The 16,677-nt window shown below is 37.8% G+C and overlaps 1 protein-coding gene across 7 annotated transcripts in view; it reads right to left on the minus strand.

Annotated features, from left to right (window-relative positions):
• The window catches only part of ARMC8 (armadillo repeat containing 8), a 179,786-nt gene that overhangs the window by 70,397 nt on the left and 92,712 nt on the right, over positions 1-16,677 (minus strand). For all 7 annotated transcript variants that reach the window (XM_064277268.1, XM_064277272.1, XM_064277271.1 and 4 more), the window contains 5 exons: positions 16,213-16,293; positions 14,474-14,549; positions 14,291-14,381; positions 12,485-12,545; positions 10,254-10,454 (listed from right to left, as the gene is read on the minus strand). In XM_064277268.1, the coding sequence (XP_064133338.1) occupies positions 10,254-10,454; positions 12,485-12,545; positions 14,291-14,381; positions 14,474-14,549; positions 16,213-16,293 (510 nt within the window). The remainder of the gene's footprint in view (positions 1-10,253; positions 10,455-12,484; positions 12,546-14,290; positions 14,382-14,473; positions 14,550-16,212; positions 16,294-16,677) is intronic.

Genomic DNA, 16,677 nt, shown 5'->3' on the forward strand with positions numbered 1-16,677 from the left:
AAAAAATCAATTACATGGAAACTGAATAACACCCTGCTTAAAAACCACTGGGTAATAGAAGAAATCAGAGACGATCAAAAAATTCCTAGACTAAAACAAGAATGAAAACACATCATGCCAAAACCTCTGGGACAGGGCAAAGGTCAATTTACGGCAATAGATGACCACATCCAAAAAGAAGGGACAAAATCAAAACATTAGCTACACAACTTGAACAAACAGAGAACAGCAACAGATGCTCACAACCACCTGAACAAAGGAAATAATAAAGATCAGAGCAGAAATGCATCAGACAGAGAACGGAAAAACAACAGACGGTATCAACAAAACCAAAAGTTGGTTCTTTCAAAGCATCAACGAAATCAACAAACCACTGGCCAAACTGACAAAAGAAAAACAGAAGAGGACTCAAATAACCCAAATAAGAAATGAAATGGGGGGCATTATAAACAGACCCAACTGAAATAAAAAGGATCATAACAGAGTATTATGAAAAAGTACTCAAATTTGAAAACCTAGAAGAAATGTACAAATTTCTAGAAACACACTACTTACCCAAACTAAGGAGACCCTGGTGGCGTGGTGGTTAAGTGCTATGGCTGCTAACCAAGAAGTCAGCAGTTCGAGTCTGCCAGGCGCTCCTTGGAAACTCTATGGGGCAGTTCTACTCTGTCCTATAGAGTTGCTATGAGGAGTTGCAATCGACTTGATGGCAGTAGGTTTCGTGTTTGGTTTTACCCAAACTAACACAAAATGGTGTTGAGAATCTGAACAGGCCCATAACAAGGGAAGAGATTGAAAAGGTAATGAAAAAAAGCCTCCCAACAAAAAAAGTCCTGACCCCGATGGATTCATTGGAGAATTCTGCCAAACATTAAGAGAAGAGCTTACGCCAGTACTCAAACTGTTTCAGTGATACCTCTGAATTCATTCTATGAAGCCAGCATAATCCTGATACCAAAACCAGGCAAAGACACCACAAAAAAAAAAAATTACAAATTAATATCACTCATGAATATAGACGCAAAAATTCTCAAAATTCTAGCCAATAGAATTCAGCAGAATACAAAAAAAAGAATATACCACAATCAAGTAGAATTCATACCAGGTATGCAAGGATGGTTCAACATTATAAAAGCAATCAACGTAATCCACCACATAGATAAAAAGAAAAAAATCACATAATCATCTCAATGAAGAAAAGGCATTCGACAAACACCCATTCCTGATAAAAATGCTCAATGAAATAGGCATAGAAGGAAAATGTCTCAATGTTATAAAGGGCATCTATGCAAAACCAATGGCCAACATCATTCTTAATGGAGAGAGGCTGAAAACATCCCCCTTGAGAACAGGAACAAGACAAGAATGCCCTTTTTAGCACCATTCCTATTTAACATTGTGTTGGAAGTCCTAGCTAGACCACTAAGGCAAGAAACAGAAATAAAGGGCATCTGAATTGGTAATGAACAAGTTAAACTCTCTCTTTGCAGATGGTATGATACTATACATAGAAAACCCAAAAGACTCCATGAGAAAACTACTGGGACTAATGGAAAGATTCAGCACTGCAGCAAGATACAAGATAAACATACGAAAATCAGTTGGATTCCTATATACCAAATAAAGAGAATGATGAAAAGGAAATCAGGAAAACAATACCATTTATAAAAGCCCCTAAAAAAATAAAATACTTGGGAATAAATCTAACCAGGGATGTAAAAGACCTATACAACGAAAACTACAAAACACTACTGCAAGAAACCAAAAGAGAACAACATAAATGGAAAAACACACTATGCTCATGTATAGGCAGACTCAACACTGTGAAAATGACAATTACAAATTACAATTACAAATGCAATGCAATACCGATTCAAATATCGACAACATTCTTTAAAGAGATGGAAAAAGTTATCATTAACTTTATATAGAAAGGGAAGAAGCCCCAGGTAAGTAAAGCACTACTGAAGAAAAATAAGGTAGGAGGACTCTCACTACCTGACTCAAAATGTACTATACAGCTCCGGTAGTCAAAACAGCCTGGTACTGGTACGATAGATACATTGACCTATGGAGCAGAACTGAGAGCCCAGATGTAAATCTACCCATTTATGGTCACCTGATCTTTGACAACGGACCAAAATCCATAATATGGGGAAAAGACAGTCTTTTTAACAAATAGTGCTGGCACAACTGGATGTCCATCTGCAAAAAACTGAAACAGGACCCATATCTTATACCATATACAAAAACTAACTAAAAACGGATCAACTACCTAAATTTAAAGCTAAAAACTACGAGGTTCATAGAAGGAAAAATAGGATCAACACTAGAGGCCCTAATACACAGCATTAACAGGATACAACCCACAACCAACAACACACAAGCTGCAGAGGATAAGCTAGATAACTGAGATCTTCTAAAAATTAAACACTTAAGCTCATCAAAAGACTTCACCAAAAGAGTAAAAAGGGAACCTACGGACTGGGAAAAGATTCTTGGCTATTACAAATCAGAAAAAGGTCTAATCCCTAAAATCTAGAAGAAAATTCAACACCTCTACAACAAAAAGATAAATAATCCAATTAAAAAATGGGCAAAGGAAATGAACAGACACTTCACCGAAGAAGACATTCATGCAGCCAAAAGACACATGAGGAAATGCTCACGATCTCAAGCCATCAGAGAAATACAAATCAAAACCACAATGAGATATCATCTCAGCCCAGCATTACTGGCATGAATCAATAAAACAGGAAATAACAGATGCTGGAGAGGCTGTGGGGAAATCAAAACTCTTATGCACTGCTGGTGGGAATGCAAAATGATGTAACCATTTCGGAAAACGATATGGTGCTTCCTTAGAAAGCTAGAAATAGAAATACCATATCATCCAGCAATCCCACTCCTGATAATATATCCTGAAGAAATATGAGTCATCACACGGATATACAGATGCACATCCATGTTCAGTGAAGCACTGTTCATAGTGGCAAAAATATGGAAACCTAGATGCCCATCAACATATGAATAAATGAACAAACTGTGGCACATACACACAATGCAGTATTAAGCAACGATAAAGAACAAGGATGAACCTGTGAAGCATCTCATAACATGGATGAATCTGGAGGGCATTACACTGAGTGAAGTAAGTCAATCAGAAGAGGACAAATATTGTATGACACTACTAGTGTAAATACTCATGAAAATGTTTACATGCAAAAAGAAACAATCTTTGATGATTACGATGGAGGGGATGGAAAAACACTTAACAGACAATAGGTAAGTGCAAACTTTGGTGAAAGGTAAGATAGTACACAATACTGGTGAAGCCATCACAACCTGTACAGGGCAAGGTCATGGTAGCTCCATAGGCACATCCAAACTCCCTGAGGGACCAAACTGCTGGGTTGAGGGCTGTGGGCACCATGATCTCGGGGAATGTCTAGCTCAAGTGGCACAACATAATCTATAACATGTCTGTCAGTTTGTACTGTAGGGGCTTGCATGTTGCTGTGATGCTGGAAGCTGTGCCACCGGTATTCAAATACCAGCAGGGTCTGCCATGGAGGGCAGGTTTCAGCTGAGCTTCCAGACTAAGACAGTCTAGGAAGAAGGACCCGGCAGTCTACTTCTGAAAAGCATTAGTCAGTGAAAACCTGAGGAATAGCAGCGAAACATTGTTTGATATAGTGCTGGAAGACGAGCCCCCCATGTTGGAAGGCACTCAAAAGATGATTGGGGAAGAGCTGCCTCCTCAAAGTAGTGGATGACGTGGATGGAGTAAAGCTTTCGGGACCTTCATTCGCTGATGTGGCATGACTCAAAATGAGAAGAAACAGCTGCAAACATCCATTAATAATTGGAACCTGGCACGTACGAAGTATGAATCTAGGAAAACTGGAAATCATCAAAAATGAAATGGAATGCATAAACATCAATATCCTAGGGATTAGTGAGCTGAAATGGACTGGTATTGGCCATTTTGAATTGGACAATCATATAGTCTACTGTGCTGGGAATGACAACTCGAAGAGGAATGGTGTTGCATTCATTGTCAAAAAGAACGTTTCAAGATCTATCCTGCAGTACGACGCTGTCAGTGATAGGATAATACCCATATGCCTACAAGGAAAAGCAGTTAATACGACTATTACTCAAATTTATGCACTAACCACTGAGGCCAAAGATGAAGAAATAGAAGATTTTTATCAGCTGCTGCAGTCTGAAATTGAACATGCAATCAAGATGCATTGATAATTACTGGTGATTGGAATGCAAATATTGGAAAGAAAGAAGGCGGCTCAGTAGTTGGAAAACATGGCCTTGGTGATAGAAATAATGCCAGAAATCGAATGATAGAATTTTGCAAGACCAACTACTTCTTCATTGCAAAGACCTTCTTTCACCAACATCAACGGCAACTATACACATGGACCTCGCCAGATGGAACACACAGAAATCAAATTGACTACATCTGTGAAAAGAGACGATGGAAAAGCTCAATATCATCAGTCAGGGGCTGACTGTGGAACAGACCATCAGTTGCTCATATGCAAGTGCAAGCTGAAACTGAAGAATATCAGAGCAAGTCCACGAGAGCCAAAATATGACCTTGAGTATATCCCACCTGAATTTAGAGGCCATTTGGAGAACAGATTTGACACACTGAACACTACTGACTGAAGACCAGATGAGTTGTGGAATGACATCATACATGAAGAGGCAAGAGATCATCAAAAAGGCAGGAAAGAAAAGACCAAGATGGATGTCAGAGGAGACTCTGAAACTTGCTCTCAAACATCAAGCAGCTAAAGCAAACGGAAGAATTGATGAAGTAAAAGAACTGAACAGAGGATTTCAAAGGGCCTCTCGAGAAGACAAAGTATTACAATGACATGTGCAAAGAGCTGGAGATGGAAAACCAAAAGGGAAGAACATGCTCGACATTTCTCAAGTGGAAAGAACTGAAGAAAAAATTCAAGCCTCAAGTTGCAATACTGAAGGATTCTATGGGGAAAGTATTAAATGACGTAGGAAACATCAAAGGAAGGTGGAAGGAATACACACAGTCATTAAACCAAAAAGAATGAGTCATTGTTTAACCATTTCAAGAGGTGGCATATGATCAGGAACCGATGGTGCTGAAGGAAGAAATCCAAGCTTATCTGAAGGCATTGGCAAAAAACAAGGCTCCAGGAATTGATGCAATATCAATTGAGATGTTTCAACAAACAGATGCAGCGCTGGAGATGCTCACTCGTCTATGCCAAGAAATATGGAAGACAGCTTCCTGGCCAACTGATGGAAGTGATTCATATTTGTGCCTTGTCCCAAGAAAGGTGTTCCAACTGAATGTGGAAATTAGTGAACAATGTCATTAATACCACACGCAAGCAAAATTTTGCTGAAGATCATTCAAAAACAGCTGCAGCATTATACGGACAGGGAACTGCCAGAAATTCAGGCTGGTTTCAGAAGAGGATGTGGAGCCAGGGATATCATTGCTGATGTCAGATGGATCCTGGCTGAAAGCAGAGAATACCAGAAGGATGTTTACCTGTGTTTTATTGACTATGCAAAGGCATTTGACCGTGTGGATCATAACAAACTATGGATAACACTGTGAAGAATGGGACTTCCAGAACACTTAATTGTGCTCATGAGGAACCTTTACATAGATCAAGAGGCAGTTGTTCGGACAGAACAAGGGGATACTGATTGGTTTAAAGTCAGGAAAGGTGTGCGTCAGGGTTGTATCCTTTCACCATACCTATTCACTGTGTATGCTGAGCAAATAATACGAGAAGCTGGAGTGAATGAAGAATGGGGCATCAGTGTTGGAGGAAGACTTATTAACCTGCATTATGCAGATGACACAACCTTGATTGCTGAAAGTGAAGAGAACTTGAAGCACTTATTAATGAAGATCAAAGACCACAGCCTTCAGTATGGATTGCACCTCACCATAGAGAAAACGAAAATCCTCACAATTGGACCAATGAGCAACATCATGATAAACAGAGAAAAGACTGAAGTTGTCAAGGATTTCGTTTTTCTTGGGTCCACGATCAACAGCCGGAAGCAGCAGTCAAGAAATCAAAAGACACATTGCATTGGGCAAATCTGCTGCAAAGGACCTCTTTAAAGTGTTGAAGAGCAAAGATGTCACCTTGAAGACTAAGGTGGGCCTGACCCAAGCTATCATATTTTCAATCACATCACATGCATGTGAAAGCTGGACAGTGAATAAGGAAGACCGAAGAAGAATTGATGCCTTTGAATTGTGGTGTTTGCAAAGAATATTGAAGATACCATGGACTACCAAAAGAACAAACAAATCTGTCTTAGAAGAAGTACAACCAGAATGTTCCTTAGAAGCAAGAATGGTGAGACTGCGTCTTATATACTTTGGACATGTTGTCAGGAGGGATCAGTCCCTGGAGAAGGACATCATGCTTAGCAGAGTACAGGGCCAGCAGAAAAGAGGAAGAGCCTCAACCAGGTGGACTGACACAGTGGCTGCAACATGAGCTCAAGCATAACAATGATTGTAAGGATGGCTCAGGACTGGGCGGTGTTTCATTCTGCTGTGCATAGGATCGCTATGAGTTAGAACTGATTCGATGGCACCTAACAACAACAACAACAACAGTCTATAAAGAATATGTTCCACATCCTACTTTGGTGAGTAGCATCTGGGGTCTTAAAAGCCTGTGAATGGCCATCTAGGATACTCCACTGGTCTCGGTCCTTTAGGAGAAAGGAAGAATGAAGAAAACTAAAGACACAAGGGAAAGATTAGTCTAGGGGGCTAATCGACCACATCTGCCACGGCCTCCACCAGACTGAATCCAGTACACCGAGATGGTGCCCGGCTACCACCACTGACTGCTGAGACAAGGATCACAATAGAAGGTCCTGGATAGAGCTGGAGAAAAATGTAGTAACAAAATTCTAACTCAGAAGGAAAGATCAGACTTGCTGGCCTGACAGAGACTGGAGAAACACTGAGAGTTTGGCCCCCAGACACCCTTTCAGCTCAGAAATAAGGTCACTCCTGAGGTTCACTCTTCAGCCAAATATTGACGAGGCCCATGGAACAAAACAATACCAAAGGGGCGCACCAGCCCTAAGGCAGGGAATGGAAGGCAGGAGGGAACAGGAAAGCTGGTATAGGGAGCCCAGGGTGGAGAAGTGAGAGTGCTGACATGTCGTGGTGATGTTAACCAATGTCACAGAACAATCTGTGTACTAATTGTTTGATGAGAAACTATTTTGCCTGTAAACCTGCATCTAAAGTACAACTAAAAAAAAAAGAAAATGATCTGCATCCCACTTTGGTGAGTGGCATGTGGGGCCTTAAAAGCTTATGAGCAGCCATCTAAGATGCATCAATTGGTCCCAACCCACGTGGACCAAAGGAGAATGAAGAACACCAAAAACACAGGGAAAATACTAGCCCAAGAGACAAAAGGGCCACATAAACCAGAGGCTCCATTAGCCTGAGACCAGAAGAACTAGACAGTGCTCAGCTACCACCAATGACCACCCTGACAAGGAACACAACAGAGTCCCTGACAGAGCAGGAGAAAAGTGTGCTGCAGAACTCAAATTCACGTAAAAAGACGAGACTTAGTCATCTGACTGAGACTAGAGGAACCCCAGAAGACATGGCCCCCGCACTGTCTGTTAACCCAGAACTAAAACCATTTTCAAAGCCAACTCTTCAGAAAAAGATTAGACTGGAGCATAAAACATAAAATAATACTCGTGAAGAGTGTGCTTCGCAGTTCTAGCAGATACAGTAGACTAAATGGGCAGCTCCTGCCAGGAGGCAGGATGAGAAATCAGAAAGGCATCGGAGCTGGTGGAAGGGACACGTGAAACCCAGGGTGGAAAGGGGGAGTGTACTGTTACATTTTAGGGAATACAACTAGGGTCGTGTAACAATGTGTGTACAAATTTTCGTATGCGAAATTAACTTGAGCTATAAACTTTCACCTAAACCCAATTAAAAATAATTTGCATTTAAATCTTTTAGAAACACGGATCCTTTTGTGAAAAAGCTTAATAAACAATATGCCATAATAATCATTACTAGCTATTCTTAAGCTATTGCAGTTATCAAAAATTTATGTTCTGGAATTTTTTTTAAAGAAAATTACTAAAATTACTTACTGGTATAAAACAATTAATCCTATTCTTCTACATGCATAACTGGCTTTTTAAGTTATCAATTCTTCCATAAACCTGACTATATCACCAAACGAAAACCAGTTTCACCAAAGAAGTTACCTTGAAAAAGTTCACTGTTATCCTATGATGTAAGTGTTATTCATAACATTCTTAGGCCTTTTTTGAAACCTCCTAAGGAGCTAAATGGCATATGGCTAGAAAACCATGACAGTGGCATACCTTTATCAACTAAGAGAGTTTTAAGTTAATAGCCACTGATTGTGGTGGGAGAAGATGGGGAAATCCAGCTGGGTAAATATCATTTAAGGTAAAGAAAAACACAATAAAAAAACTGAAACTGATCTGGTATGGTTCTGAGGGGAACTGGTAAGGGTAGTTTCAAAACTGTTCTGATCAAAGCAGCCACTGATGGATTACAGGAGGAACTTTCCAATATACAATACTCATTTTGATATGTAAGTTCTAAAATAGTTACTTCTAAAGTCTCAACTACTTACTAGTCATAACATGTATTAGAATACTGATTTGAACTAATACACCTTGAAAATCACACACTGGTGTATCGACATGTGAGACTTTCTCTACGACTCTAGTAGCTATAGGCTTATGGTCAGAAACCATTAGATAACCGATCATCAAAATTAAAGATGACAAAACAAATTCATACAAAATTTGGTGTTAGGTTATTTTTAAATAATTTTTGCCATTCCAGTTTTACCATGATGAAAATGAAATGGAAAATTCCTAACAAAAGGGTCTTCTACATATTAAACGATTTGCATATGCATAGGCTAGAAGTTTTTATAACTATGTTTCCTCATCCTCATGTCCACCAAAGATCTTTTAACTATGTTTCCTCACTCTCACGGCCATCAAAGTATTTTACCTGGCTTGCTGGGGTGGTCAACTCAGGGTATTTGTGAGGTCACAGTTAGGGCTTATTCATGTATCTTTGTACCAATGTGATACAGTGTCTGCGCCAAGAAGTGGCCAGAGGGAAAACAGGCAAGGGAGCGTATCTACTTCAATTAACCCCGTCACGTCTATTGGGAAAAAACAACACTACCGAAGGAAGAACAAACACCTAACTTTAATACACAGAGGTCAGTGTACATAATTAATGCAAATGTCGATGAATATTATTTTGGGCCCTTCCTAAGGCAGAGAACAGCCACAACCGTAACAGTTTCATTTTTAATATTCAACGCCAAATGAACAGTTGCCTTCTGGATGAGGCAGCTGAGAGGTTTAGGACTGAGGAACACAGGGAAGTTGAGAGAACAACTATTCAAAAAAAAGGGACCATCAGCATAAAAAAGTAGAAACAGTAGAGGCTGCTAATTAAGGGGCAATGCTTTCCCTACTACAGCCTGTTTAAACAAACTTTCTCTTATAGAGTGACATCTCTTATGCTTAGAGAAATGGATCTGACAAACAGGTTGAGAAGCAAAAAGTTAAAGGGAGTATCTATCTCTTCTAAGAAACTTATATTTTGAGAAGAAGTTAGCAAAATTCGGTCCTTTAGCAACCCAAACTAGGGGTTAAATGGTCCTCTAGCTACCACCAGCAGGCCCAAAGCACAGCATAAAAGTGGAGAAAAGAGGAGACAGCAAAAGTTAGAAGAAAAGGTATGAAAAGTCTACAGTGGAGGGTAAAAAAAGGCCAGTTAGACACCTGTGACAAAAGATTACTCTTGACCTAAAGAATGAGGAGAGACAGCAACAGGGATGATCCTGTGACCTCGAATAGGATCAGATGATGTTGATATGTCAATGCCCAGCTCACAGACCCCACTAGCTTTGGGCTTTAGTGGGGAGTTAGGGATGGAATTGTCTTTTTTCCTGTTTATCTGCTTAGTATAAAAACTTCTAACAATAAACATTAAATCAGATTTAAAAACTTCTGAAGCAATATAATATACATTAGCAAAAGTAACAGATTTCTTTATTTTAAAGGGTGTTGAACTGTAATTATCAATTGTTTCAAAGTTGGAAGCAGTAAAAAAAAGATCTCTCTCTTGAGCTTCTGAAAGGGAAAAGAAAACATACCCTTTTAATATCAGTGATGGCACTCACTGAGCTGGGGTATTTGAAATAATCAGCAAGCATGGCAATGAGGTGATCAGTTATGCTAGCAATTCTCTGTAGCTCAACATCTGGTTCAATCAGGTATGCCAGTGTCTCAGCTCCTTCAACTCTCTCCTCCAGTAATCTCTCCTTGCTGCACATTCGAACCAAACAAGGCAATGTCTGAAAGGCAGTGAGATTAATTATTTATTTTTTGGTAAAGGTAAAGACAGTTTGATGGAGGCAGATAGTGCCTGAGTCAACTCAATGGTTTTTATTGGGAGTCATGTTTATGGGCAATGTTTCCCTTAATGACTTCCAAAAAAATAATGAAAGGTTTTTTTTGGAATGCAAAAACAAACAAATTCAGTACATATTAATCATTTGTGAACTGACATACTAAATGCTAATCATACATTCAAACTATATCAATACAAACTCTAATCAGGCTTTTGTGATCGGTAAGACTGAAGGTTTTTATACAACCTTATAAAAGACATTTAAGGATCTCTAACAAGTTATTTCTGAGGGTTCTGTTCCACGTATGTATTTATTTACCTAAAAGAGATGCAGTACTTTGATCAGAAAAAATCTTGCTTTAGAAAAACTATGCTATTATTTCCTCAGCAAGTAGTATGGCTGTGATGTTATTTTTTGTTTGGAGATTAACATCTACAGTGGCAAAAACAAAATATAGCTTTAAAAATTTGGTGATCTTAGCATTATTCAGATCCCACCAGTTCTCCTATAACGCAAGTGAAATGCAGCAGTCACAGTTCCTAGCTTTTCCCAAGCACTTTTGGAATGGCGGTGGTATCAACTAGTCCAAATTCACCTCTGTGGTCCTTCGAAAATCTTGGTCGCTGGTCTTGGTGATTTATCTACATTAGGTTTTCAAGAAAATATCCCATGTCCTTACTATTTCTAAGGCTGATTAATCTGCTTTAAAGGACAATATGGAAGTATAAGTTGAAATGTTGTAATTATAGGGTCCCCTCCTCAACTACTGCAGTCGACTGTGCTCTGATGTTTTCTAAGTTCCTATTACATCTTTACCACAGAGTTTAGTGCTTTACTGATCACTATCGATTTCCTACATATTAGTTCGGGCTCTACAACTCAATCCTAGGCTCATGAGGGTAAGATATATTCTTATTTTTTCTTTGAATAATAAGATATATTTATCAATGTATGGTATATTTACCAATACCATACTCTACATGGATTATTGAATTTAATGTTCACAACCCCACAAGGAAGATACTATTAACTTAGTTTAAACAAGGAAGAAAAGAAGGGTTGAGAAGTAAATAAACCAAGGTCATGTGTATGCCATTCCTTAGCACTCTATATAGGGCTGTTTATTTAGGGAGTCATCAGATCTTATTAAATTGGCTCTTCACCAAAGACTAAAGCAAACATTAGTCTTCTTAATGCTCTTTTATCCTTGCTTTCACCTTTTGAACAATGACAATTAGATATTTCACATTCATTATACAGCACACGATCAATTTATTTATACTTGTTTTGTTCTATATAGCTAATAAGAAATTTTAATGTATTTAATATATTGTCATCCTCACAATAACCCTGTGGGATAGATAGGCAAGAATAACTGCCTCCACTTGCATTAGGAGTCTGGGTGTGCCCAAGGTTATCAAGCCAACCAGTGGTTAGAGTGCTAAAACCAGAACCCAGGTCTTATGACTTTTAGAACTGGTCTCTTCCCCAGGTTTTTCTGAGTTCTAGTTGCATTTGACAAACCACGATGATGATGATTGCCTTTATGCATCATTTACTTATTATCTCTCATTATGCCTTTTGATTATATACCATAGCAGTGATATAAAGTCTTTATCTATACAGTTGGCAAACTGCTTGCCTACAAAATATGTTGCAAACTGAATGAAAATCAAGAATATAGTATTACCTATTTCACCTGAATTTGCAAATTCTATGTCCTCCTAATTACTATAAAAACTGGGAATTTGTGATAAGGAAAGGACTATTTCACTTTGACTTTCAAAATACATCTAAAACCATTTTTTTAAAACTACGTGGCATTCCAGTGAAAAGTTTAATATTATTTTATGCTATGCACACATACCATTATTAATGCGTAAAAAACAAACAGGAATACTAATATTTACATTCAACATTTACATGACTGGATAATTTTTACAATATATTTTTGAGAGAATTAATTAGCTCACCTTTAATACAATACAGCTGTCATCTGTACGAATTGCTCCAGCTCTACACATATAAGTTAAACTGGAATAAGATGGCAGAAAGTAAGTTTTTGCTTGCCTTTAAGATATTATGTGAAAAAAAAAGACAAGTACTATCATTCCTCTTGAGGGAAAAGGTTTTGACATTCTCTTATCTGAGGGGTTCAGGTAAAGAGAACTAACTGATATATACAGACAATAAGCCAGATATTTAAAAAAATACGTACAAAATTGTTTTTAAAAATAAATGTCCTAATGAGTTGATAAATTTTGCTGGGGACATTGAGGGGGTTCTTTGTACTTTTGTTTGTATTTTTATGTTTGAAAATTTCCATAATAAAAAACCCAAACTCATTGCCATCAAGTCAATTCCGACTCACAGCAGCCCTACAGGACAGAGTAAAAATGCCTCATAGTTTCCAAGGAGCGGCTGGTGAGTTCGAACTGCTGACCTTCTGGATAGTAGCCAAATAAATGCTTAACCACTGTACCACCAGGCCTCCTCCATAATAAAAAGGAAGAAAAAAATCATTAAAAATAAAATACAAGGTTAACAGAGTATCAAACTTTAAATGAAGTTAGTCTGGGCTATTCCAACTCCAACAGCAGTAGGAGTACCACAGAATAGGCATTTAACTTATACCACTTATAACTATCCATCAGAAATTAACTAACCATTCAGAGATTTCCAGCAGTGGCTTTGGAGACGAGTCAATGATTTGGGTATATTAAAAACAATTTATCTTCACAATTATATCTTGCTTTGAATAAGAATAAAATTAATTTGAATTCCCTAGGCAGGCAGTGAACACTAAGCACCTCAGAAATTTAAATTAATGAATTTCCTCTTTAAATTAGACTCCTTAGTAAGCTGAAGGAAAAAACCTAAACACCCCATTTTGGATTTTATAGACAGCTCTAAGCAAATTAGTAAAATTCTTTTACTTGTATTGTAAAGGACTGCATTCTGTATAGCTGTTATTAGTATCTTGAGGCTTGCTACCACATTGTTTTTAAAACCTTTTACATGAGAACATTACTAACAAGGCAAATGCTCAGTTCTGAAGACAAAAGCAACAAAAAATACAAATAAATAATAGATAAGCAATAAATATAAATGCATGAATAATTCTTTGAAAATTTCTCACCAAAACATTAGAGAGACACAGGTTCTTACATACTGATACTCAACAATTCACTTAGCACAGAACCCTATACAACACGTGTTCAACACATTTGCTGAAGACAGTAATCACAGAATGATCATGTGCTGAGTGCTCAGGTGAGCAAGGAATTACACCAATAAGAACTAATAAGAACCTAACTATCTTATAAACTGTCACGTTTCTATGGGGATTTTTTTGTTTTGTTCTTCTAAAGATGGGCAAGCGCATTCTCTGAAACCATGCCTTGGTAATTTCAACTTTTCTCCATGCCTCTACATTTTTATATTTTCCTGGCTTAATACTTAGCACAATATATGTTAGTTAAATCTGATCTAATTTTGTATTATTTCAACTGAAATACAAAGAGAATAAGTTGAGAAAGTATTAAAGTAGTTTTCTGTAGCATTAGATGTTATATTATAGTTCCTGTTCTGCATACTACTAATAGTAAACTGAGGAAAATGCTCACATCCATTTAATAAAGTGTGAGACAATCCCATGATTTCCAGATTTCAAAATCCCAAAACAAGATGTTGATTGAAAGTTAGCTAATTAGGCTGTCCAAAAATACTCTAGGGTATTGATAAAACACTGTCTTTCTTCCCATCGTCTTGACTTTTACCATTTTGCTGATGTGAGCTGCATCTCAATAGGCTTATCCCTCTGTAACATCTTCACAAAAATCTGTGGTAACAATTCTCCATCAACCAAAACTAAAAATAAAACAAAGAAGGATTAATGAAATTCTTTAATCTACAAAGTTCATTAATTAAATCATGTAGTTCAACTAAAAGTTCCAGCCTACCATTTACCAGGGTCATCGATACCTGGGGGTTTTCAAAAGCTAAAACTGAGAAGCATTTCAGTGCTTGCATTCGAACCTGTAAAAATAAATGAACAAAATAAGCATTTATATGAATTTTTCAAATAAGAATCTTAATCTTTCAGAATCTGAACTCTTCTTCTAAAGAAATAACTAAATTAAACATGTTTAAAATACTAACAAAAGGCCTCAAATGAATAAAAATAACACTTGACATCTGAACAGTACAGTTTAAGAGTTAAAATGAACTATAGAAAGCTAAAATTAATTTTGAAGTAATAGAAAAAATAGTAAGGAAGAACTAACCAACTTGAACTAGATCAATCCCTAATCAAAGTTAAAAGGACAACACTGCACCAAATACAATGCTGGTAAGACCAAGGCTCCTCTAAGAGCCATTATTCTTCGTCTGGATCAATTTTCACCAGATGATCTAGTCATTTCCAAGATGGAGTCTATACATGATTTTCTTGTGTGGAATCGGAGGTTAGCAGGAAAGATCACTGGGGTATGAAGAAGCCCTGTTCCTCACCTAGGCGTTGCTCTACAACACAAGAATGTGCCCACAGGTGGAACCTGGAGCATCTTAATGACACTGACAATGATGCTGCCGTGGCAAAACAGCAATGTTACCAGACACTTTTTCCTTTCACAACTTGTAAGTTTTTAAATTTGTTATGGCAGATATGGAAGTCCAGCAAGGAAAAGGAGAGAAAGAAATAGAAGAAGAGCAGGTGGAATTAATGAAGCTAAAGGACACAGAAGAAGAGGAGCAATAAAAAGTACCAAGCAACTGATTCTAGACATAAAATCTGACTGATGTCAGCTTCTGCATGGGCAGAGCAGATAAGGCAGCTCTCAGTGTGTATTTCCTTCCCCTGGCTCTGGCTGGTCTCAGTCTGGCTCCATCCTCCATGCCTACCCTTGTGAACTGTTCACCAAGACGGAATTTTGGACGTCTGAAGTATAGGAAGAACGTACACATTTGCAGGCCTTAGCCTGTAATAATGCTAAGGACCAAAAGAGCAGGCTAGAATCAGTGCATGTGGATAAAAGACAAAAATTACTGCTTCCCTGCTCTGCAGGGAACTCCTGGCATACCCAAGTCTAATGTAACATAATAAGAACAATGTCCCAACTCTCAAATTTGCTACAACTTGCTAGATAGGCAACAATGAATGGCCAAAGTTTTAACTCAATGCCTGATAATACATTATGATGCTGCTCACCTATATGTAACAGACAGCAGAGAAAATGTAGTGAACAAACCTAAAAACTTGACTTTTTAACTCAAAATACAAAACAGAACACATGTTAAATGTTGATGCGTATGTGAATATACGCTATAAGTTTGAGTCACTGTGGCTAAATAAATTTCTCAAATATGAAATTCAAAATCTTCTGGATATAGCATGCCACTTTTTCTATATATTTCTATATAAACAAGGAACGACTTTAAATACTATTAATGATCACAGGTAAAATCAATAGCAACTCACACCACAACCATATCCTGAAAAAATGGAAATACGAAGGAAGCTTGCTTTCTTTTTTTAAAAGAGCATTCTATAGGTAAAACAACGCCCCATATTACTGATAAAATATTATTATTGATCATACCTATCAAAGAAGCAATAAAATATGTGGGCCTCTTTCTAAAGCAGGACTCTAGAAACCAAAAACAAGTTATAAAAATCTGGCCATAATTTTTAACATCTTACTTTGTAGGACACTGAGGTTAGTAGGTGAGCAATATTCTGAACTGCACCATGGTTAAATAAAATTGTTTGATGATCTGGCCCCTGTAAGAAAAGAGAATATAATAACACACTAAGAAGAGTAATGATCTGTTCCAATTAAACCACATTTACTTAAATTCACCACAATGTAAAATTCTTAGTTACCTTTTCCTTGCATAATCAGTAACGTTATCAGACACTGCAAAAAAGCAGGGTAGATGTTGTTTTCAGTCCTACATAGGGCTGCCATATCTTACCTCATCCCAGCTCTAGAACTGCTGCTTCTTTACTTCCCCAAAATAAGGAAGGAGGCACAGAAGCTATCCTGGCACAGGCCCTTACAATTCTTCAATAGCACACCATCACAGCATCATGGCCAATACGGACTCTGCATTTCATATGCACACCCTCGCCCTATGCCCACAGAAGACAGTGGCACAGTCATTC

This window comes from Loxodonta africana, chromosome 26 (genome assembly GCF_030014295.1).
Source record: "Loxodonta africana isolate mLoxAfr1 chromosome 26, mLoxAfr1.hap2, whole genome shotgun sequence".
NCBI classification, from domain to species: domain Eukaryota; kingdom Metazoa; phylum Chordata; class Mammalia; order Proboscidea; family Elephantidae; genus Loxodonta; species Loxodonta africana.